Raw genomic sequence first — 26,029 nt, forward strand, 5'->3', positions numbered from 1 at the left:
TACATATTATGGCGATGTCTGGAGTGTTCTTGTGTGTTGACCTGGAAGTAATCTGAATAGTTTAGTTTAAAATGATTATGAATTAACTGGTAGAGGAATTTCAGACGCTCAATCCTCGTCCTAAGTTCAGGACTATCCAGTCCAGCTTTTTTACAAAGTTCAGTAGGTGAATGATGTCGGCGATATTTATTAAAAATAAATCTCGCACCAAGTCGCTGTATTTTTGCTATTTTGTTGCAGTTTGTCTTTGTGTAAGGGTCCCAGACAATTTTAGAATATTCGATAATAGGTCTGACAAGGGTTTTGTAAGCAAGACACTTTATATCAGATGGGGCTGTATAAAGGTTACGTCTAAGGCTATACAGTGCCTTGGTAGCCCTGGAGCATACATTATCAATGTGAGTGTTCCACCGGAGGTCGGGCGTGAACCATAACCCAAGATATTTATAGTTTTGTACACGCTTAAGGAAAACATTGCCAATCTGGTAGTTGTAATCTAGAGGTGCTTTCTTTCTAGTTATAGTCATAAAGACTGTTTTTTCTGTGTTCAAACTCATTTGCCATTCTTCGCACCAATCCTTTATTCTTTGAAGATTGTTGTTTAGGTTAACTTGGTCATGTTCAGTCTCGATTCTGCTATAAACAACACAGTCATCGGCAAACAACCTTATCGGGACCGTAACCCGGTTTGGTAGGTCATTTATATATAACAAAAATAAAAGGGGACCCAGCACGCTCCCCTGGGGAACTCCGGAATTAACTGCAACTGCTCTAGACTGTTTATTTTTTATTTGAACAAACTGCTGACGGCAGCTGAGATAGGATGAAAACCATTTTGTCAAGTGATTATTTTGAAACGTTTTGTCAATTTTAAACAGGAGCTTTGAGTGCGACACTTTATCAAATGCCTTTGCGAAATCCAAATATATCACATCAGTTTGACCACGCAAATTGATTGTTTTTGAAAGATCATGAACAAATTCGATTAACTGTGTAGTTGTAGATAAGCCTCGGCGGAAGCCATGCTGCTTCGAAAATAATAGATTGTGCGTATCAAGATACGACATCAGGTGTTTGTTAACAATGTGCTCGAGTATCTTTGAACATGTACTGATAAGCGAAATAGGACGGTAGTTGCGCTCGTCCCGTGAGGAGCGATGCGTGATTATATAGCTTATTCTAGCACCCCTGTCTTAACTCGCTGTACGTTATAATCTATGCTGCATCTGAGAAATTTAGGTACTTAGTTCTGGAGAGATTACGTAAAATATTCGTACACTATGCCAAGTCGGACTCGTGGTACTGCATGGACGTGATGTCGAGGTTTTTCTGTCAGCTTTCACCGAAACAGGCACTAGCTGCTGTATTTGTGTGTTGTGTCGTCCGATTCACACCAACGAACACGCATAGTTTAGTTTTACGCCTATTCACTTTTTGCATCTTTTAAGTGCAAGCTAGCGTATAGTTGCTACATTTACGTTATAAAACAAACAGAGACGACAGAAGAAACAGTCGCTGACTAAAAAATTAGAACATGATGCGTAGGTAGGTGTTAATTCTCGCCAAAATTCGTGAAACAACAGGCACAATATGTTATGCTGCAGTAGCACGAACGAAAATCAACAAACTTGACCAGAACGATGTAAATTTTCACACAGAATAGCTACCTTTGCGTGCGAGCGATTGATTGTTCTGTCACGATCAAAATCCGAACCATTCCGCCGATATATGCTTGCCTAATGATAGTTCAATCAGTGTTTGGCAGGCGCAATTTGTTGTGTTCATGCCGTGATGTGTTAGTTTTCTTGTGTGTGCACATGCCCTGCTGCGGTGGTCTAGTGGCGAAGGTACTCGGCTGCTGCCGTGATGTGTTAGTTTTCTTGTGTGTGCACACGCCCCGCTGCGGTGGTCTAGTGGCTAAGGTACTCGGCTGCTGACTCGCAGGTCGCGGGATTGAATCCCTGCTGCGGCGGCTGCATTTTCGATGAAGGCGAAAATGCTGTAGGACCGTGTGCTAAGATTTGGGTGCACGTTAAAGAACTCCAGGTGGTGAAAATTTCCGGAGTTCTCCACTACGGCGTCTCTCATAATTATATGGTGGTTTAGGGATGTTGAGCCCCATATATGAATTAATTACCCCACATATCAATTAATTAATTATTAATTACATAGTTATTCAGTCAATCATTGTGTGTGCACATGTATTTCGTGCTGTTTTTATTATGTTTTCGAATCATGTCATACCATCAGCTGGGCTACCTCGCCTTTTCTTGTTTCGACGAGAAAAGGCGAGGTTACAGACCTAGAAAAAATGAAAGCTCCATCTGCAGCTATCACTGTCCCACCTATACACACTAAGAACAAGAAGGAATCTTTTGACACTCTCTTTGACGAAGAAAAACGAGCCATTAAAGCTCCCCCTTTTCTCCTTCTCTCTAAAGAGGCACGTCAGTTCTTTCTTGGGCTCATGGTACTCTCTCCTGAGAGTGGTCTGCCGCACAAATGAGGTGACGTTCCTCTTTAAAGAGAGTCACATGCGGGGAAAGTCAGCACTCATCAAAAGGAGTCGCACATGGTTTTTCACTCAATTTTAAGGACTATAGTTTTTTTCTTTCTTAGACACAACATCAATGAGTATTAACTAACGGGAAAAAAAATGGGAAGAAATGAAAGTGGACGAAGCTATTACTTGCCGCGGGCAGGATTCGAACCTGCGACCTTCGAATAACGCGTCCGATGCTCTCGAACGCGTTATCGGGAGTGCTGGTCGAAGAGCATCGTACGCGTTTTTCTAAGGTCGTAGGTTCGGAGCCTGCCCGCAGCAAGTAATATTTTGGTGCACTCATAAATTCACATTCAAACCACTATTACCGCTAAAAGCATCCCGTACACTTTTCTTGGCATCATTATCGTTTAATTCACAATACTATTAGAATACAGAGAAAATTCGCATTTATACGCCCTGTCCAATCCCATTTGCTCATTTCCGTGACACCAAGCATTTCTCGCGCCTTTCGGATCGTTGGTGTTCACATGTGTAGACACATATGTGTCTGCACGGGAACTTTCCCTGACTTTAGGTAAAAAACTTGAACGCCCCGGCAAATATTGTTAAGAGAGTTTGACATCGATGCTTGATAAAAGCTGATAGTTGAGAAATTATGAACGTATAGTTTTTCGTATGCGTGGTAGTTACGTTAGCACATTCAGTTAAATACGATTAGAAAGACAACCTGCATGTGTGGCTCTCTTACGCCTACGTGATTGACAAGCGCGCCGCGATATTCTGGGCGGAGATTGATATGATTGATATGCGGGGGTTTAACGTCCCAAAACCATCATATGATTATGAGAGACGCCATAGTGGAGAACTCCGGAAATTTCGACCACCTGGAGTTCTTTAACGTGCACCCAAATCTGAGCACACGGGCCTACAACATTTCCGCCTCCATCGGAAATGCAGCCGCAGCAGCCGGGATTTGAACCCGCGACCTGCGGGTCAGCAGCCGAGTACCTTAGCCACCGCGGCGGGGCAAGGGGCGGAGCTCGTACTTATTGTTAGGTTGTAAGCGACTATAGAGTGACTTCGTCGAAGAAATCTCGTTTGTTGTGTATACAGTCACGAGCATTCGCCGCTAGCTGGTCGATAAGGAGTGATTTTGATATCCCCCACTCCGTGTACAAGAGAGAGAGAGAGAGAGAGAGAGAGAGAGAGAGAAAAGGGAAGATTGATGTTGGCATCTTGCACGCCACTGATTCTCGTGACAGACACGGAAACTGTGTTTCTGGCACAAGCCGTTTAGAGAACTTCCTGCTCTAACGACGTTGATTAATACCTTTACGGCGCGGGTTCCATTAGACCGTCACGGGTTCCGTCGTTAATGGTGTAGGGTCGGTACAGTCTGACGATATCTGAGATTACAAGTGCACGGCGTCTTACTGTGGCGCCGGATTATAGATTGAGCTGCGCTGCTAACGAAGCACGTGGCATGTGATCGGAAGCGTTATATGCTTTCTGGAGTTCTTTTCATTAATGACCTGACCTTGGATCAGCGCGTGTCTGTGACTTTATTTCTTTTTTTTTCCTTTTCGTGCAAGTGCCTCGATCGTGTTGTGGCATGCGTGTATGTTTATGTGAAGTTGTATGTGGCCTTCGTGTAAGCGTGATCCTATAAGTGGCACCGCTGAACGAGACACCAAAACAAACGGGAAACAAGTAAACGGAACGCTACACTTTTAAATTAGGTTTATTAGAAAAGAACTTTGCGCGAATATTACGTTGTCACGGGCTGTTCGTCTAATTGATCCACCCCTGTTTTCAGCTATAGGGTATATACGTTTGTTCCGAAACCCTCCACTACGACGTTTTTCATAATCGTATGGTGGTTTTGGGTCGCTAAACCCCACATATCAATCAATATACTCGTTTGGCTTACGCTCATGTCACCGCAGCAATCTATCAATCGTTCCGCGGCTATCTCCTTTACGATGGTGTCGGGATGCCCATTCAACATCCTCGTTCTGTTTCGTTCGATAGTGCTGCTGAAGAACTTTTGTGTTGTAAATCATACGACCAAATTTTTTGTTGTGTTAAGATGTCCTCTTGCAGAATTTTTAGTAGGAAATCGAAGCACTCACCTTTCATCGCATAAGTGCCTACGCTTGTTTCTCTGGCGCGTCCGTAGCATGGTTATTCTTACAAAATCCTCACTCTACTATAGCCCTCCTTTCTGCGTAATCCCACAACTTAGCGGTGAAAGTACGTTGCGGCCGTTGCGAAAGAAAATTTGGGACAGTTCAAGTGTTGTTCCGGTTGTTAGACCCCAGGTGCAGATGACAGACGGTAAAATGGCTGCATCATTTCAGACTCTCTGCTGGCAGACTTTTTGCACAGAGATAAGTCTACCGAGAGGGGAGTTGAATGAGAGAGTTGATTCCGAGAGGCTGAGTGGTAACGTTTGGCCTAAATAGTTCTCGATGGCAGTTTGAAGGTACATATAGATGATTTTCTACAGTTGAAAGGACAGAATAGCGCACGAGTGGGAGATGCTATAGAGTCGCCGCCTTCGTCGTAATGGGCCTGCCTCACTGCTAATATTTAGGAGGAAGAAAAGAAGCGGTGAAGACGACGATGGTTAAGAGAATGATGCGGAAGAAGACGAAGATGAAGCAACAACTACTAAATGGTGGCACAAGCCACTGTTGTCGTCAATTCTCTGATGCGTCCTGTAATCTCTGTGGTACCTTCGTACAATAATTGTACATCAAGCGTTCGCTTTCCACGACAGATTCTTGGAGAAAGAGAGAGAGAGAGAAAAAAAGAGAGAGGGAGAGAGAGAGGGAGAAAGAGAGAGCGAGCGAGTGAAAGTGAGCAATGGAAGAAAAAAAAGAAAAGAATGGAGTAGGAAATTATTAGACGTCTGTCTTCCTCCACAGGAACTTGCGAAAACATTTAAACATTTATGAAACAACTTCCTGTGAACTTCTAACTATCCCTTTGCGATTTTATTTTCTTGGTCGTAGCCTTGCGGTGCCGTGCTGTGTCCCCTATAAGGTTCGGAAAAGTGCGCTTTTTTTTTTGTTGCTCAGAGCGGCCACTTATCGTGTTTTCTGAAGCAGTTTCTGGTCCAAAAGTGCAGGAACCCAAGCTTTTACTCTCGAGTAAACAGAAGGAGGCACACAGTTCCCACAGAACGGAAGGTGACTCCTTTCTTGGCAGTGCGGACACAGGCCGCGTTAGGTTTTGTTATTTTTGTCTCTTGCGTTAACCCGAGGCTTGTTTCCTTCCTTCCGACGCTTTTTTGTTTCCTTCCTTCTTTGTTTTATTTCGCTTTTTTATTCCTTATCTTTATTCCCTCCCTTTCTTTATTTCATTTTCTTTCTTTCCTTTCTTTTTATAGTTCATTTTCTTTTTACTCTTTTTTTTCTTTATTTCTTTGTTTTTTTTCTTTCTTTCCACTTGAAGAAATCGGCAGAAAGTTCATGTCGCAGTGACAGCAGTTCTTGCATCCTTGAAATCTACTGCGGCAGTTTTCACGACAGGAAGCCAACGCGTATGGCAGCGGAAATTTTTATTTGCACAGGGGCCCGCGTCCGTGAAAAATGACCTCCCTCGTATAGCGACAACAATATTTGTCGCAAGTCGACCCTATAGCTCTTATCGTGACAGCGAGGGCCGTCTGCAGTTCTGTCGTGATGGAAGTTATGAAAATTTCATCGTCGTGTTGAGGCGTCGGGTTTGTGTCGACGGCTCGGGTCGCTGTTGTGCGTGAGGCGCCGTCCGTCTTTACATAATTTATAGGACGCGTGTTGCGCTACTTAGCTTTGTCATCTCCTTGTTCCTTCTTCACAATCTTCTTAAAAGCGCACTTTCTCTCTGGATGGTGGCGGAAAAAGTTTGAAAGCGCGCAGTGCCCGTTGGTGTGTACAGCACTGGCAAATTTTATAAGGTCGAAATAGTTATTCGACAAAGAAAGAACTGTTTCCGCCCTGTCGTGTTTTCTTTTTTTTCTTTCATATCGGTCAGTTTTCTTTAAACAATGACCGGTAGGCACAAAACACCACGGAATGCGAACACTGAATAAATTTAGCCTGATGAACTGCAGCTTCAAAACAGATTTTTCCCCTTACCTTCGCGCTAGTGTGATCGTTATGGGAAGACAGAATGTAGTCCACAAGTTACCGTTTACTTAATTTCACTACGTGAAAGGGGCCTATTGATTGTCTACGCGGAGGTACACGCGTTCGCACTCTAAGCTCACTCGGCCGCAGATGTCGGTTCTTCGGATGCTACAAGCAGGTTCGTTCTCGTATCGTAACACATTCAACCACTTTGCTGATGGCATAACTCCAGCATTCCCTAGTTTTGGGGCACATAACTGCACATTCGCTCACACGCTCTGCCAGTTCCCGTCGTTACATGGCGCAAAGTTCAGCGCAGAACAATACTGGGAGATGACCCCTAAAAGCTTCGAGCTCACAGTCCAATAGTCGGTAGTCCAGGAGGCCTGCGAACGGGCGTAGGGCCGCGGTTTTCCTCTCTGGCGTGGACGCGGCCAGCAACTGCGGTGGACCCCTGTTAGCGGGGGTGTCTGACCAGTTCTCCAGTACCAAATAAAGTTCATTTCATTCAATTTTCCACAGAAATAATAGCACTGCTTGACTGTGATGTAATGAAGTATTATTATTATTATTATTATTATATTTCTCACATATTTCGGCTGTTGTAGTTCAAAAAAGTTCTGGAAGCTTGTCAGATTTACTCTCTGACTCTCTTATTACACGTTGTACCGACGTGAATTTTGACTAACCTCCCGAAGGAAAGAATAAGGCTCGGCTATAGTGACGTTTAACTATTGAGGGGTAGGGCGAACGTGGACACCCCGCATTAATTGTTACCTCAAGAGCTCTTTTAGCGTGCAACCTAAATGGATGATGTTCTTTGTAAGCATAATTATTTTGCTTTAAACATTTGCTGATTTTGTGGGAAATCGAAGTGTCGCGATAAGGGGCAATGCTCGCCCTCCGGGCGATATGACAGTCTGGTATCTGACGTCATGCCTCCAAATTAAGATGCGGGAGCCATTTCAGGGGCGAAGCTCCTTATAGCGGCACCCGTTCGTCCCTCGTAGCCGTTGTAGTGTGTAACAAGTATAACATTTTGACCTCCAAGGTGGTGCCGGTGAGAGATTTCTTCTGTGCGTTGTTGAAGAATAAAAAATAGTGCTCAATGTACATGCCAATGGCTGCTAAGGGGGAATGAGAGACAGGAGCATTCGGCTTTTATTTAACGCGCACGCTGTGATCCCCATTAGCAGCCATTGGCATGTACATTGAGCACTATTTGACAAGAAAGAGTTGCTACGTTATACTCGCTGAGTGTAACCTCCTTAGTTTTAGAAAGGTTTAGCGAGCGTTGAGCAGCAGTGCCATGAATACAATGAACTAGCATATACCATGAACTCGAGGTGGTTAAAGGTGGGAAGTAGATACGAAGTGCAAGCCGTAAGAATGTAAAAGCCGAATTCTCATGTCTCTCATTTCCCATTAGCAGTCATTAGTATGTACATTGAGCACTATCTGACAGGAAAAGGTTGCTACGATTAGTGGCTAAGGTACTAGGCTGCTAACCCGCAGGTCGCGGGTTCGAATCCCGGCTGCGGGGGCTGCATTTCCGATGGAGGCGGAAATGTTGTAGGCCCGTGTGCTCAGATTTGGGTGCAAGTTAAAGAACCCCAGGTGGTCGAAATTTCCGGAGCCCTCCACTACGACGTCTCTCATGATCAAATGGTGGTTTCGGGACGTTAAACCCCACATATCAATCATCAAAGGTTGCTATGTTATACTTGCTGGGCGTAACCTCTTTGGTTTTACAAAGGTTTAGCGAGCGTTGGGCTGCAGTGCCATGAATACAGAGAACTACATATTATATACCATGAACTCGAGGTGGTTAAAGGTGGGAAGTTGACCCGAAGCGCAAGCCGCAAGAAAGTGTGCGTGTGCCACCTCTCCTTTAGTCCTTGGAATGTCCGCTGGATGGCGGTGCTTCTATATGGGGAATATATGATGAAAACATGCGAGATGGTGGCACTTGGAGTGTTGAATAGATGGACGAACGGACACACAGACAGATGCATGGATGGACGCATTAACGGACGCAGGGGCGGGTGCATGGACGAACTCAGAAACGGACGCACGAGCAGACGCACGCACGGATGGGCGGATGGACGTATGGACGGTCACATAGACGGACGCATGGACGGATGGAAGCAAGAACGAATGGACGGACGAATGCTTCGCCCCACTCTCCATCATTCACTCCGTGGATATGCTGCCATTTTTTTTTTACATTGGCTTAGTTTAATACGAGATGCCATCTTTTGCTCTTTTGAACATTTTCGTGGTCCGTGGCATTAAGGTTAGGCTTTCATTGATTGATTTGTGAAATTTAACATCATAAAACCACCATATTATTATGAGAGACGCCGTAGTGGAGGGCTTCGGAAATTTCGACCCCCTGGGGTTCGTTAACGTGCACCCAAATCTGAGCACATCGGCCTACATCATTTTCGCATCCACCGCAAACGCAGCCGCCGCAGCCGGGATTCGATCCCGCGACCTGCGGGTCAGCAGCCGAGTACCTTGGCCACTAGACCACCATGGCAGGGCTATGGTTAGACTTTCACTGGCGCTTAAAAAGGTTAGCTTATAGAGAACCTACTTCGACAAAGGTGCCATATCCGGAGTTGCTAGTAATTTATTACTATGCATTAGGTCTGGGCTTGGTTACGCCTACTTACTCAGATTAGTTTACAAAGACCCTTCTCTTTCTTCCGTCCATCTTTTTTTATTTTATTCAACTAGGATAAAATTTGGCAAGTTCTGTGTGAACGCCGCCTTCGCTCTTTTTCTTTCTGTGTTTTCCCTCGAGAGACGAACCGCGCGAATGCGACAGAGTTGATTACTTTTCTCCAAAAACGCCGCCACGGATGTTGACGACGTGTTGCTTCTTTAAGCGTTGATTGATGTGTAGGCGCATTTTTCAACAGCGTGACGCGGCGTATAGACTTCTCAGAATCAGAACCAACTTTCTGCATTCCTGTCAAACGTTGTCGTGGGCGACGTTCTCGAACAGCGCTTCATCGTTGTCAAACACGTCAAGTGAACCGTCTAATGGTCAGATGTATGTAAAAATACGAGCGGGGGGGAGTTTTTACGTAACGATACTGAAATGTATGTGGGCGACAAGGGAGGAAAGAGGCTGAAAAAACAAACAAACAAAAAATTGGCCCTGGATCTGCATGGTACATTGCAATTGCCGTTGAAAGACGATAGTCTCGCGCCTGGAGAGAGTGAACAAAACATTTACTTGATGTTCTGCGCACGAAAATCGGTGAATGGAATTCTGGAGGCGCTGCGTTAGAGTGCCTCGAGCGTGCAGCGGAGGCGAACGAGCGCGTCGAGGCACGTTAGTCACGAGCGCCATCTGGCAGTTATCTCCGAAAACGAAGGAAGGCCTGCGCGCCTGTAGAGAAAATTGCCCGCAGCTTCCCTCGGGGGAACACTGAGGAGGATGCGGACCATATAATTGGTTAACGGGGTGTTAAAGTGCGACTTACTTGGGTCGATGGCTAAATTGGTTAACGTGGTTGTGAAATGGGGTGTTAAATTGCGACTTACTTGGGTCGATGGCTAAATTGGTTAACGTGGTTGTAGGAGGGGGTGTTAAATGAGTGAACACGTACACACGTATGCGAAAGGGCGGCGCTGGTCGAAGGGACGTCGATCATTGTGTTTGTGGATTCGTTGGAATTCATTTCACCGCGACCTTGGACGTCGACGCGCCGTACAAACCAACCGACGAGCGGCAACTGAGCGAGCGAGCGCCGACCTTGAGTATATATACAGCACGACGGCGCATGCACTGTCAGCTGTTGAATGTTCTCGAAGCGCGACGCCACATGCGCGTCCACTGGAGAATCAGGAGAATTGTAGATGTCGAACGCGGTGTGTAGAGGAGGAAGGGTGCACAGATGGTGGAGGAGTGAAGCGCGCGCGGTGTGTAGAGGAGGAAGGGATGCACAGATGGTGGAAGAGTGGGCGACGGCGCGACGGCGCATGCGCGCGCGTCAGCTGTCGAATGTTCGAGAAGCGGTGCGGACGGCGCGGACGGCGCGGACGGCGCACTACAAGGCGCGAGTATAAGATGCTCCGCATCTAAAAGATGCGTGCCATTCTCGGAGGCGATAAGGTGTAGAACGCAAAGCGACGGGCAGGTGCCACCGCCGTGTCGTTTTAGCAAAGCGTTGGTAACACTCGCCTTTTTGAGCATCGCGTCGCACTGTCAGCGCAGCGTGTTTAACGCTATACGGTCCTTAGAATTACTTGTGTGTGCCTTCTATATTATAAAGACACACATACAAAACATCGACGTATTGTTACGGTACCTCAGATACGCGCTATAATTGCTTTTTAATTGACAATCGCACAAGTATGAACGCTGGACCTTGAGCAATATTGGTGGGCGCTGCGGATTAGATTGGGAGGTATCGTTAAAGGCGCACAAACAGACAAATGTACAGGCAGACAAACAGACAGACCAAAATTTTTCCGTCGAAGGTCCCCAAGAAAGACGTCTTTAAAAAAGAGTCGGATATGGGTTCACGCTCAGAGAATGGTTCAACAACGGGTCACCTTTGAACGCTGACCCCTCCGTCCGTCACTGACCTGAGGAGTTACTCGTGTGTAAGCTTGTTTCAATGGAACGCTACCCTCCGATACGTTCAACGTTATGGGTGAAGTGGCGTAAATTACCCTTTTCGCCTGACATTGTTTCTAGGATGAAAACGTGCGATCTCGCACAGGTGTGCACGGCGCGTCGTTGAGTGTTATTATTTTCGAGCTTATCGATTGCACCCCATGCACGCACCAGCAGGATCGTGTTAAGAGGCGCAGCGGTTTCTTTTGAATCTTTTTCTTCGGTTTATTCTTCGCCATTAGCAAACGCGCTCACATGCATGCATTCGACAGAGAACGGTCGATAACAGAGTGCACGTCGGCGAGCGATCTCTAAAGCTCAAATGGGGGGGGGGGAAGAGAGAGAGAGTAATGAAGCGTACCTTACGCTTCATTACTCTCTCTCTCCCCCCATTTGAGCTTTCGAGAACTTCGAGAATATTCGAGAACTTTCGAGAATATTCGAGAACTTTCGAGAATATTCGAGAACTACGAATGCCGGATCCAAAATACTCGTAGGTAGGGCCTCTCGTGTGTTCACTTAGGACGACTGCAAAGCGAAAGCCATCTTCTTTTTCGACTTAGCCGATGTATATAGCTTTATTAATAGCCTCCGTGATCGGGCCACTCTTGACAAAACACGGCTCCATGTGACGACGTCACCACGTGACGTCACTGCGACACCGTGATGACGTTATAATGACGCCACGAGATTTCGCGAGACATTTTCGTGACGTCATCACGTGATGTTTTTTTGCATCACTCGTTTCCGACGCATCGGGGAGGCCCACGCCCCCAGGGGTCTCATTATGAGGTTTTCGAATAGGACAGATGGTATTGGCCAATAATATTCTGCACACTGTCAAGCTAAAGGGTGCGGGTTCGGTTCCCGGCCATGGCGGCCGCGTCTCGATGCGGGCCAAATGCAAAAAAAACAGCTGTGTGCTTGGAATTGTAGGCGTGTTAATGAAACACAGGATGATGATAATAATAATAATAATAATAATAATAATAATAATAATAATAATAATAATAATGATCATGATGATGATGAATGGACTTTATTGTGGTTCAGAGAAGACGCAGGGGAGACTCAACGGCACCCGGCTGGTCCCACGGAATTGATTTCGAACGCCAAGCCGGGCTTGGCGGTCGTAATTAATTCGAAGTTCTTTACTATCGGCTTGCGTCATTATTATAATTGTGGTTAACATTATTAGTAATTAACATTATTACTATGATATTTTTGGAATAGCTCACAAATATGTCGCAACATTATACAATTCGTCGCCGCGGGACAGTATAGGCATAAAATATGGGCTGCCAAGTTAACGAAATCGTTGTTTCCCATGTGCGCTTCCCTATTAGTTTGTCGACTTCATTAATGACATGTCGCGCATCGTGATTGGTTGAAGAATTCCACCGAGAGAAACTTTTGCATAAGAAGTTTCTTTCATTTTGTTTTTTCTTGAAAGCGGACCCTTATCTTGCGCGTAATGCAACAGGGTATACGTGTAGCTACTGGAGCCGCGATTTACCAGCTGCACAGCTACCATTCGTACTTTTTGAGAAGTTCGGTGCCAGCGATGATTACGCTCACTTGCTGGATGCTGAATTATCGGTGTTACTGCAAGTATTACGAACATCGTCACGTGAACGTCATTTTACAGTAAAACTGCAAAAACAGCTGCTCACTATTCGAAAAGAGGTCGACAGTCGATTCGATTCGCTTCCGGTACTTTTGGTTTCGCATTGGATTCAATCTCTAAAATCGCTCTTCGCACACACCCGATGGGAAGTGATGAAGGTTAAGCCTCTGAAGCGCAAGGACGAAAATGGACTATTCGCGAGTCACGGGTTCTCGCGAACTGCGGCGCGTAGTTTTTCGGGCGTTTCGTTCGCTTGATTGAACGCTGATGGGGCCGAATCGTGGAAAAGTGATCAGCCTGCTTCCTCGCGAAAAAATGATTTCTGGGAGCACCACCTCCGTGGGGAATCGAAAGGGGTCGACACCAACGAATGGAAAAAAGTTCCGCGGTGACATTGGAAGGTGTCGCCACATTGAATGGCTACGGACAAAATGACGGCTTCGTGAATATAGGACTGAATCACATCTCCCAACATATATAACTGTGTGTGCGTGTGTGCGCGTGTGGATGTGTGTGTTTGTGCGTGCGTTAGTTCGTTCATTCGTGCGCGCAAAGGCTGAACGCAATGTCACAGTGCCCGGCATTCAGTCTGTGGTGCAGTGCTGCAAACAGATGAGCTCAAAGGCTGTGTGCTTGAACTTAAGGTACTGTTTGAGGATGGACACTGGTTGTGGATGGACTGTGTTTGATAAAAAAATGGGTATCACTAGGAAGGATCCTGTCAGCATGTTGAAAGCTTGATTTTTCAGCATTAGTTATCTCATGTTTCGGCATGAACATATGCACTAGCACTTGGCTGACACTAGCGCATCTTTTGTGCGCATGTTAGTCAGTCTGTCTATTTCGCAATACGTCGCGAAGCCAAGCGCAGTGCATTACAGTCAGTACGTAAGAGCCAATCTCGACGTATCACTCGAGAAAGCGTCGGGAGATAGACAGGGATATATGGTTTCCGTGTGAAAGTCATGCCAAATATTCCCGACTCATTTCCTTTAATATACGATAAAATGGAGTGGGGAAAGCAACTGAATGTTTTTGAACCCCCCCCCCCCCCCGTCCGGCAGAAATGCTTCTATGTAGTGTCTTCCGTAACTTTATCTTCGCTTCCAACAGGCCGATTTATTTTTTTGACGTCTCAGGAGTTATTTTCGTGATGTCTGATATTTACCTCTGTATTTCGGACAGCCTACAAATGTACACCAACGGCCGCTTCATGTCACACATATTCAATGGCCTTATGTGCCACTTACTGCTTCGCCTTTTGACACCTCAGTCTTCGAAATCGTATTCATAACCCACGTAGTGTGTGCAAGCATGTTACGTTCTGAACGCGTAGTGGCGTGTAAAATGGAATCTGAGATAATAAGGTGATACGGTAATAAGGAGATGTTATAAGGGGAAGGCTTTGCGACAGAAATGTTTTTTTTTTTGCAAAATACCATGGCGAAGAATATGTTGATGAGGAAGCGGTGGTATCTTCCCTGTCTTCGTCGTCGCCTGGTCACGTTTAAAATTATCTTGAAAAGAATCTCCAAAAGCTGGCTTCCCCACATTTAGTTTGTTAACGCGGGGCAGCCAGCTTTAACGATATCTCTTCCGTCGTTTAGGGCTGCTCTCGTGTATGTCAAGTTTTCCTCGAAGTGTCTGAAAGTTCCATACGCAGGACGCTGGATGTAATAACATACTGGTCTGCTACTCCAGCTGCGCTGTCAGCTACTCCGAAAGTATTGATTTTCTTTTTTTTCTTTTTTCTGTTTGTTCAAGCACATCTTTATGCGTTTTCGCGTCTCCAAAGGTTGTCCTCATCCATATTGGCCTGTCTATATTCTAGCGATGACAATCACATGACTGACTGTTGTATCGACTCGCCGCCAGAACGTTGAGGAGAAACAATATGAGCAACGTGATTTTTAGCCACCTAATGGAGCGTTCTGCACCAGCGCAATAAAGAAACATGCCCCGCCGCGGTGGTCTAGTGGCTAAGGTACTCGGCTGCTGACCCGCACGTCGCGGGTTCGAATCGCGGCTGCGGCGGCTGCATTTCCGATGGAGGCGGAAATGTTGTAGGCCCGTGTGCTCAGATTTGGGCGCACGGTAAAGAACCCCAGGTGGTCGGAATTTCCGGAGCCCTCCACTACGGCGTCTCTCATAATCATATGGTGGTTTTGGGACGTTAAACCCCACATATCAATCAATCAATAAACAAACATGACTATAGCTATTCGTGTCGCGTGCTTAAAGGCAGAAAGTGTTGAATAAAAAGAAAAGAAAGTGTTTCATGATTAAAATGATCTTCGGCAGCTTGAAAGAAAGAAAGAAAGAAAGAAAGAAAGAAAGAAAGAAAGAAAGAAAGAAAGAAAGAAAGAAAGAAAGAAAGAAAGGAAAACCTCGATTTCCATATTGAGGAATAAAAAGAGATCGTTAAGCTTGCGGCCGCTCAAAGTTCAGCGTGAAAGTTTACAGCGTCGACTGCTTCTTTCCTTGAGAGCTGTCGCCGCTATCGTGCGCAGCGAACACACACTCGCGCGCTGGATCGCAGGCTACTTCCCGGCGGCTTGATCAAGCCTGTCACTGGCGCTGCACGTTACTTTTTCTGTTGTTCTTTTTTGACAGGCGGCATTCGTCGCGCTTTGAATCCGCCCACCCCCTCTCGATATTACCTCATTTGTGTGCATGCCGTTTATCCCGCGGGCACCTGTCGCTGGCGCCGCCTGCGCCGCGCGGCTTCCAAATTGGGTCGCTCGTTAGCCTCCTCCCTTCCCTGCACTGTTGCGCTAAACATTCAACTCTCGCTTGTTGTTGAGCTCGAAGCATAAGGCACTTAAGCCGTTACCTTGCTGTTCAGTAATTGTGCCCTTACTTTTTTTGTTCTAATAAGCTTGTAAAGTGGCGTCCTGGTTTGATTTGTTTTCTCACAAGGAGTAATTATGGAACCGGCAGGTGCGTAAAGAAAGAAAATAAAAAACTATTGGTGAACCAATTGACCTTCTTTTTGTAATTGAGTGAGATCATCGCTAATACGCGGGGCGGGGTCGCGTGTACTGTAATAATTTTGCCATTCCATTTTTCACGTCGCCAGAATTTAGTTTGATAGTTGTGAGCTAAGACGGGAGCCTGACTTGTGTCAGCAACAGACACTAAACCAATAGACAAACAACCGACCGACAATAACGTGAATTAAAGCGCATGCAAAATAGTCCGTTGCTTTCATTAATAATTGTTGTGGGCTTAACGTCCCAAAACCATGGTGTGAGAGACATCGTAACACAGGGCTCCGGAAATTTCGACCACACGAGGTTTCTTAACGTGCACCTAAATCTATAGGCACACGGGCCTCTGGCATACGCGGCCGCCGTCGCTGGGATTCGATCTCGCGACCTGTGGGTCAGCAGTCGAGCGCCCTAATCGATATCCCACCGTGGAGAGTATTGCTATTTTCTTGGAAAAGCAGAATTGGTTAGATAGTAACAATGAAGCTTGCTCATCATGTCACGGAAGGCTTGAAACAACGAAGCCGGATGATTCCGGTTAATCTGGTTGCTCTCAGGTTAATTGTTCATAGGCTTTAGCTAGGCAATGCTCGGTTACTTTTCAGTGCAGAGAGGGTTGACTTAAAACACATGGCAGGACACGAATTTCCCAACTCCAGAGACAGACACTCCCGCTGAAAGCGAGCGATCGCACCTGTCATAGATTTACGGCACATCGTCGTTGCGTAGCTTTCATCTCTTTGGGGGCTTTTCCCAGCTGCCGCTGCCTTTCCCGTTCTTTTGTGTTCCTTCATAATACGTACTCGGGGCCTTCAGCTGGCCGCCTTTGCTTCACAGTAGACCAGCTGTAGGGCAGTGGGACTTAATTTCTGCAGCACATACGCTTCATGATGATGATGGCTTTTTGTATCCACCAAATTTCTCGCGGGCGATTTATTCTGCTTCTCTGGTTTAATAAGCCACATGCTGTGGCAGTGTCCCGTGCTAAAAGCTAGCTTCGGGTCCCCTGCCACCGAGGACGACTGGATCAACCACCTCAGGAGCCCCGGCAGGGCCCTTCAACACCAGGCCGTCCAGAAGGCCCAAAAGGTGGCTGGCGAGCTCCGACTCCCAGTCCCCACATGGGCGGAGCCACCGGGCTGGCCCCCGTAAGGGGTGCCCAGTCCCCTTCAGGACCTTTAATAAAGTTAATTCTCTCTCTCTCTCTCTCTGGTAAATGGAAATGAATGTGGACGCAAAGGGGCAACCCACTGTTCGATGGGCAGGACGCGAACGGCTCGTGTCACGTGGGCTTATACGTGTACGTCGTGTGGTGACGTTGCTGCCTTTCTGTTTGTGCAGGACACACGGACGCATGTCGTCGGGGAGCTCTACGACACGGAGAAGTCCTACGTGGAGAGCCTTCAGATTCTGGTCAATGTGAGTGGACATCACCAGTGCACTTAATGACGCGACGCGCACTTGATGATCTCATTTCGCTAATAGCCAGTGCAACACGCGTGCTGTCGATGACGTAAGGTCAGGTTGTGCATAATTACACGACAGAAAACACAAGTGCACATGTATTGCGTGCTTGGACTTCGTGCGAGTTTATGGTAACCACTCAGTGACCGATCGTTGGGTTTATCATGGCTGGGACAGACCACGTCATGATCGTCATTATAAATAACCTGTCTTCCATACAGCTTAATCCCACTTATTATATTAATCTTGTTTAGCAGTTTGCATAGTCTATTATATGAATAAGTATGTGATTATAGAAAAGCTGCTTGCTGTGTATGTCACAAATGAATATTCTTGACGGCTGGTGTACATACTCCATGGGTACCCGTTTCGGTGTGAAGGATCAAACAAACCAAATCAAACACTCACACACCTACATTACTGTCGTCTCTGTACCTTCATGGCGGATATTTTCTGCTTGCACTCTTGCGATCATACGCAAGACCAGAATGCAGACATGCTAGCCGTGTAGAATTCGGTGCAAGTTTAAGAGTTTCCGACAGTTAGATATCGACAGCTCATTCTATAACATAATTCGCCTATCAATTCGAAACCGAAATATGGTATTTAGGATGGTCGTCTTCGCGAGTTGTTTGCCGACTGCGTTGACGTCCTTCGCAGAAGTACATGCGTCCGCTGAAGAGCCCGGACACCGCGGGCACGGTGGACAGCAGCCTGGTGGACGAGATCTTCTACATGATCCCCGAGATCCTGAGCCACCACGAAGCATTCCTCGAGGTGCTCCGCCAGAGGCTCTCCTGCTGGGACACCCGCCAGAAAGTGGGCGATGTATTCGTCGAAGCGGTGAGAGTATTCCCAAACTGTTTAGAAAAAACGGCATCGAGCGCTGAGATAGGGAGGAGGAGAGCGAGGTAGAATAACTTTTACATGTACACAATAAAGGCCAAAGCGTCTCGGCTAAGCCCACCAGGTGGCCAGCAGGTCAAGCCATATACCAGCCCTCTCGCAGGCCTTCTGTATGGCCAGTCGCTGCAGTCTTGGGTCTTGCAAATATTGAAAATGAGTTATGCGGAAACCCGCAAGGTGGCGAAGGGTCGAGAAAGGGAAATAAGACTACCACTCGTTTGTAGCTCGAAGCTACAAAGAAATGCGCTCGGATTTCTCGGAAAGAAAAGCCTCTTAGTTGCCGAAAAATTCGTTCTGGTCCGGAGTTCGAACCGGGGTCCAACGCTTTTCCGGGGTGGTAGCTCTGCCAATATAGCTAACCAGGAAGCTAGCAATTGCCAGAGTGAGAGCGAATTCATCGACAACTCGAAGCGCATGGACACAAGTATTGCAAGTGAGTTCGGTGGAAACCCGCTAGGTGGCAGAAGGGTTAATGAAGGGAAATAAGACAACAACCCGTTTTTAGCACAAAGCCACAAGAAAATCCGTATGGATTTCTCATAAGGAAAAGCCTCTTAGGTGCCGAAAAATTCTTCCTGGTCCGTACGGATTCCTCGTGGCTTCGTGCTACAAACTGGTGGTTGTCTTATTTCTCTCTCTTAGTCGTGGGTTTTGGGTCATGATGTGTTCAAACCACCATTATGTACTACAGGGGTGATTGGAAGAGGTGCATAGGATACCGATTTAGGTCGGTATGAGAACCGCATAAAAGGCAATAAAAGTTTAGGTATCAAGCCAGTACTAGACACTTGAAATCTCTTTCACTTGCCTAAATAACCTTATAATGTTATTACCTTTAGCAATGGCATACATTGTCGCAGTTTTAGCGTGCAGCTAGCTAGATATATAACTTTTGAGAACACTAAACCGCCTTCTTTTTACGATGTATGTGAGAAGTTAAAAACACATACTAAAGGACTCCCTTATGCGTCTCGCGTCCTTAAGATCTTGGAGTGATTGGGGATGCGACCGTTCTTGATCGGACATTTTGCGTGTTTCATTGCGATTGGTGCAGGCCGCGTCCATTCTTTATAGTGTACATAGATATAGCTAGCTGGATAATATGAAAAAAAAAACTTACTTCGATTGATTTTTTCTTTTTTGCACTTGTATCCATCCAGAACTTTTAATTTGCTAAGTGGAGAAAGCGGGTTTTGTTCTGTATGGTGTTTTTTTTTTTTTACTCGGCTTTCCACGAGTGCGTCGACTGTATATATGTCCGCTAACACTCCCTAAAGCGCGGACTGTACAAGGTTTAGGCGCTTGCTTTGTTGCCGTAACTTATAGCCGACCAAATGGTCGTTTATATGCTTACGAATAAAAAATGAGGGGCGTACAAAAGGAGTCGAAAGGAAAGCACTAAGGACGACATCGCGAACTTTTCCGGTCCTTGAGAATAAAATACCGTGAAGACGCGTATATGTCATTGCTGTATTGCGAAAGAAAAGAAAAAGAAGGCCAAACTACGAGTAAAATCAGCAGCAGCAACAACAACAACAAAAGAGGGTACGGGGCAACAATTCAACGGTGCATAATGCTTTTACGGCGCGCGCGAGTGTAGACGTCGTCGGAGCAGCGTTGCACAACCGGCTGGCTTCTCTGCATGGCGTCGGCGTGCTGCTGGTCACCCGACTTTCCCGGCGCCACATTAATGCTTTTTCGGCGAACGAAGCCTCGCATTTCTGGCGGCAGCAGATTTTGTGTCGTTGTTTGCTGAGAGAGTAGCATAATGCCGGATTGTCGTTCTCGTTTGATTTTTTAAAAGCTTGTTGTCCGTTTACGACCGTACCCGCAAAGTGCGCATCGTGTGTCGCAGACATGTGTCGCTGTGAAGCTGGCTGCTAAACAGTGGTGATGTACTTCGGTGACGCGCCGTAAAGAAATGCCAGAAGTTGTACTGCTACCGTGTCACTTACTGGTGCGTGGTGCGCAGTGCTTTATTCAAAGTACCTTGAGCATTCTATTAAGTTTAGAGCGTAAAAATATTGTTGAACCATTATTTAAGTATATGAGTTTTCAAGTTGTGTTTTTACTGCTTCAGGCATCTCCAGCAAAGGCGAATAATTGAGCCTTGAAAGATGCGAGAACTGACAGCTTGCTTCTTTTACTATTCTTTTTTTTTTCAGTTCACTAAACAGCCTGTGATAGACACCTACACTGCATTTATCAACAATTGGAAGTCAGCCAAGGAAGCCATCAAGATGGCAACTCAGGCAAAGCCTGCTTTTGCCAAGTTTCTTGAGGTTGGTTAATCGGTATCGCATTTTGAAATTGCAACTGATTTTTGATCAGTACCTCAGATATTATTTTATGGAAGCTACTTTGCTTATATTATTCTTGGTGCCTTCAGTACATGTCCTCCTGCTTTGCAGAACACATCAAGGGAGCACAAAGGCAAATTAGCCCTGGATGCCCTTCTAATCATGCCAGTGCAGAGGATACCTCGTTATGAACTTCTTATTAAGGTGAAATTTCCACTTTTCTTTCATGAAGGTTTTTTTTTAATTTCAAGGCATAATTATTCATGATAAATGCAAATATTTTCTCACTGTGTATCTAGAGATTTGGTTGTCAGCTGAACCAAAAAAGAAACAAAAGACATTTAGTGATGGTATGGTGTAGCACTTATATGTTGCACTTGTATTATCACTTGAAAATGCTCACTGTCAAGAGTAAGATCACACTGTGCCACAAAAGGATGGAGGCAAAGTACTTGTATGTACATTAGCGACACTTGGTGGCCCCTGCGAAAGATGGCTGTTTATAAGTGTGGCATCTATACTGCTTTTGACTGATCCATTTAAATGCCTGGCTATTCCCAAAACCACATGCCTTTAGAATGGCTTTGCTAACAGTATAGCTTCTTCAAGAGAGTAAGAAAAGTTCCAGCTCTTTTTATCAGTGCATCTTTTGGACTCTTCTATATAACCTTACATATGATGTATTGTTCTTGTCATTTCCTTATCCATTATTTATGCACAATTATATGTTAAGTTCTCTTTTGTAATAGCCAGTTTACATCTTGCTCACTCTAATTTACTGTGTGAAGTTTTATTGTTTAACAAGCTGTGACATTCAGAAGCTTATGTGCTTTTGTTGCTTGTTAAGTTTGCTTCTTGTATACATTTTAACACAATACACTGTTTAGTAATGCATTTGTTAACCTTACATTCTTTTTTTTAATGCAAATGCATTTTTTTAGTCGGGCTATGTCAGGCATCGGGCGTTGTCCACGTGCCGGCAGGTGTTCTCTCTTCGCTCTCACTTCCTCTGCCATAACAACAGCGGCATACACGCGCTCTCATCCTCGCCCTTAGCAAATGGAGCATGTGGTGCGAGAGAGTGTAGGAGAGGGTAGGTGCAGTGCTTCACCGCTCCTTCTATCTCCGTTCACACTCTCTCCTTCCTGCACTCCGCTTTCCCGTCTGCTCGCGCCTCTCTGGTTCGTTCGCTGGCTGGACGCCTCTCAATGTGATAAGAAAATGTGTGCTTGAGAAGCCACTGTGAAAGGCAAAGCCCGGGCCCAGAACGCTAGCGCCCAATTTTCCCGGCCGCGCTCTTAATGGTGCGCTGGCAGGGCGCCTCTCAAGGTGATGGCAGGAGTCTGTGAAGACGAATGTCTGACAGCAATGGTACCCTCTTTCGGCACAAGAAATGGATTAGCATTCCCTCATGATATCCTTCCGGGAGGTGGGGCATTTTTTGTCATTTTCATTTCTCTGTACATATTTTTGTTGCTTCCTTATACGTTTTCTAATAATTTTATATATTATCATAGTAATCTTTAACTTTTTGAGGTGCTTTTTACACCTTTGTCATGTGTTGTTTTTACAGTTGTGTCACCTAGTGGCTAAGAGAGGGCGGCATACATTAAGGGATAGATGAACTATACCTCCTGTGCAGTGATTATGTATTCATTCAACTACCATGGCACTACTATGTTCGACAAGTCGTTCAACGTGCTGCTGTCAGCAAGCAGCTTTAAACAAATAACTTTGATTTTTTTCAAAGTGAGAATAACGTGATAAAAAGCATTGTCACCTTATTACCAGACTGAAGTTTGATTTTATTAAAAAAAAGTTACAGCTTTGCTGCAAAGGCGAAGCATTTAACACAATAGCAACAAATTGGAAAGTCAAGCGCAGAATGGTAAGAAGATCGAAACATGCCTTGCATTTCTCACAGACAAAGGACGCACGAAATGTACTCAGAGGTACAGACTATCGTGAATAAGCGTCTAAGTTGTTACTTCACTGTGTCTGAAAACCGGGCCATTTTCACAAACGGAGGCTGTGCAACGGTTGCAGCGACCTTTGTGCACCCTATAACTACAACAGAATCGTTCGGACAAAACTCAAAGGGCCAAGACGTACGGTTCTTCCCACTGCGAGATAAGAGCATCTGATCGAGCATTCCCCTTATTCTCTACGCAGGCCAAAGTACCTGTGAGAGATGAGAGCTGCCGTGCGCTCACTGCGCCATCTTGCTAATAATGCTGAAAACACGATAGTCCCCCCACCCCCGAGATGCCCGCCAATAGGAGTAAGTGGTAGATATGAATCGCTTACAATCAGAATACCAACCAAGAAGGGCGGTAGGCTGGGGGATACAATCTCCCCAATGCTATTTACCGGATGCTTACAGGAGGTTTTCAGTGGCCTAGAATGCGAACAGTTAGGGATAAGAGTTAATGGAGAGTACCTAAATGACCTGCGCTTTTCCGATGACATTGCATTGCTAAGTAGCTCAGGGGATGAATTGCAACTCATTATTACGGAGTTAGACAAGGAGAGCAGAAAGGTGGGTCTTAAAATTAATCTGCAGAAAACGAAAGTAATGTACAACAACCTCGGAAAATAGCAGCGCTTCGAGATAGGTAATAGTGCACTTCAAGATGTAAAAGACTATGTCTACTTAGGGCAGGTAATAACTGTGGAGCCGAACCACGAGATTGAAGTAACTAGAAGAATAAGAATGGGGTGGAGCACATTTTTAAGCACTCTCAAATTATGACAGGTAGATTGCAACTATCCCTCAAAAGAAAGGTATATAACAGCTGTATCTTGCCGGTGCTTAGCTACGGAACAGAAACCTGGAGACTTACAAAAAGGGTTCAGCTTAAATTGAGGACAATGCAGCGAGCAATAGAAAGAAAAAATGGTAGGCGTAACCTTATGAGACAAGAAGAGGGCAGAGTGGATTAGGGAACAAACGGGGGTTAAGGATATTATAGTTGAAATCAAGAAGAGGAAATGGAGATGGGCCGGGCATGTAGCACGTAGACAGGATAACCGCTGGTCATTAAGGGTAAGTAACCGGATTCCCAGAGCAGGCAAGTGGGTTGGGGGGAGACAGAAGGTTAGGTGGGCAGATGAAATTAAAAAATTTTTGGGTATAAATTGGCAGCAGCAATCGCAGGACCTGTTAACTGGCGGAACATGGGAGAGGCCTTTGTCCTGCAGTGGACGTACTCGGGCTGACGACGATGATGAATGGCTTGCTTTTTGGACGTTGAAGGAGGTACCTCTCGGTGGCTCAGTGGTTAACGCCTCGCATACACAACGCGGAGGTCCCACGTTCGTGCGCCGGAGTTTTTTTGCAATTTCTTTCTTTCTTGCGTTTATATATATATGCGTGCATATACGGTGCATGCCATCGATGCTGACGTCCGCCTCCACGCTGACGCCGGCGACGACGAAATCCAGCCGAGAGTGTCCATATAATTGCTATCGCAATAAAACTGAACATGAATGAGTTCAGGCAGGATAAATAGATAATGAATTGCAATTCAATTAGGAATAATGATAATAAAAGAGACAAATCAGTGTATTAGCGGAATACGCTTGTTGCAATTGAATATCAAGTGCCCGGCGATAATGTCCTTTAAGTACAATTTAATATATATAGAGACAGTTCCTTGCTGGCCATGTCTAAAAGGGACAATGGTACTCCCAAATTTTGCCCAGTTATAACAGGTGTCTGCAAGATATTTTTAAATATATGTAAGGTAAGCGGGGGCCATTTGATGCATGTATTTTCAACAATATTAATATATCAAGCCTGAAACATAAGGCACACCTCTTCATTCCTGTAGCTGTGTACTTGTTTATTTTTTGGTGCATTCTCTTATCATTGTTTGATGTGTTGAGTGAATTATACAATGAGCAACCATTAACTTGTCCGCTTTCTTGCTAATTTCTGGTTGCACTATGAAAAAGTTAATTCTCGTTTGCAAAACACATGTCAAGCACATGAACATCGGCAGGATTTTGTCTTGGGGGTGCAAGGTCGTGTAGCATCTTGTCAAGGGCTAAGGGGAGAGCTAGTGTAGCTTGGGTGGCAGGCAACTGCTAGTGTTAATTAGGGATGAAAGCGAGTTCACATTTTTTCACCTGTCTGCTGATGCCCACTATCGAGCCCCTGTCATAAATTTTTGCTGTTGCATCACTTTTTCAGGAGTTGATAAAGCACACGCAGCATGACCACCCTGACCACCAGCTGCTGGTACTTGCACAGAAAGAAGTGCACGAACTGGCCCTCAAGATCAACCGCATGGAGCGAGAGGCGTTTCAGCATGAGCAGATGCAGCAGAGGGTCCGTGATATTGAGCAGCTCATCGAGGGTGTCATTGATGTGAGTAGTTCCTTCCCGTTTGCCAGGAAACGCAACTTTTTTTCCACAGTATTCGCACAACGAAAGCCACGCAAACCCGCAGTTAGGCCTTATCGTAAGAGTGAATGTGTGAATTTGCTACAACAATGATAAACCATAAGCGTTACCATTAAAGCCCGCCTTCATACTGTAATACATAAGAGCTATATTTGACAACTTGTTAGCCGTTTCTATAGTGAATCGAAGCATTCAGTTGGACGTGTGGCTAGCTCTATTGCTATTTTTAAACTGGGAAACTGCGGCTGACTGGAAGAAGATCACACATCAAGGTTCTTAGGTGAAGTGCCAACAACTTAATAAATACATAAACCTCTTTCTCAATCTGTCAATATATAATATTTTATTATAGAATTCCTGAAAACTGCATGTGCAATAATATTTGATTCAATGGTGCTATATCTGCTATCTTCTTTTGTTTGCTATGACTGAATATAAACAGGCAAACTAAGTCCCACTCTGTGCAGTAAGCTCGTGCAATGCAAGCATTGATTAACTTTCACTTAAACTTCATACTGTAAGTTGCATTGAAAATATTGCATTGTCAGTAAACTGATGAAATGAAGCATGACCAAATGATTTTAGATTTGCTCAGTCATATTTCAAAATTGACAATGCTGCATGCATGTTATTTATAATACTGATATTTTGTTGTACTCTATATGCTTTACCACAGGTGTAAGTGTGCAGCACTACAACAGAACTTTATGGTCGAAAAATGTCAGTATTAAGTTCCCCTCCCCCTAATGCCAATATGTTTCGGATCCACAGCTGATGTCACTGATATTTATTCACTTATTTAGCCTTTTGCTCCTCAAATCTCATCTGATGTGTTTGTCATACTTTCTGTGTGCACTGTTGAACACAAAAAAAATCAACCTCTATATGTGCTTCTGCTTTTTTTTTTGCAGCTCGTCCAGCCAGATCGAACATTTATTCGTTACGACTTTGTGACAATACCTGTGAGTGGCTTTCTTTCTTTCTTTCTTCTGGTCACAGATGGCTAAATATTTTGAGCTCGGTAGAATCGAAGGTCGGCAGTGCCTCATAACGCTTTTCACTATCCACGTTCTTACA

The 26,029-nt window shown here is 45.2% G+C and overlaps 1 protein-coding gene across 1 annotated transcript in view; it reads left to right on the forward strand.

Moving 5' to 3' along the window:
- Window positions 1–26,029, forward strand: part of LOC119179180 (rho guanine nucleotide exchange factor 17) — a 164,780-nt gene that overhangs the window by 110,452 nt on the left and 28,299 nt on the right. The window contains exons 4-9 of the mRNA XM_037430255.2: window positions 17,216–17,293; window positions 17,999–18,181; window positions 20,410–20,526; window positions 20,656–20,748; window positions 24,740–24,916; window positions 25,864–25,914. Of these exons, the coding sequence (XP_037286152.2) occupies window positions 17,216–17,293; window positions 17,999–18,181; window positions 20,410–20,526; window positions 20,656–20,748; window positions 24,740–24,916; window positions 25,864–25,914 (699 nt within the window). The remainder of the gene's footprint in view (window positions 1–17,215; window positions 17,294–17,998; window positions 18,182–20,409; window positions 20,527–20,655; window positions 20,749–24,739; window positions 24,917–25,863; window positions 25,915–26,029) is intronic.

This window comes from Rhipicephalus microplus, chromosome 2 (genome assembly GCF_043290135.1).
Source record: "Rhipicephalus microplus isolate Deutch F79 chromosome 2, USDA_Rmic, whole genome shotgun sequence".
Classification (NCBI taxonomy): domain Eukaryota; kingdom Metazoa; phylum Arthropoda; class Arachnida; order Ixodida; family Ixodidae; genus Rhipicephalus; species Rhipicephalus microplus.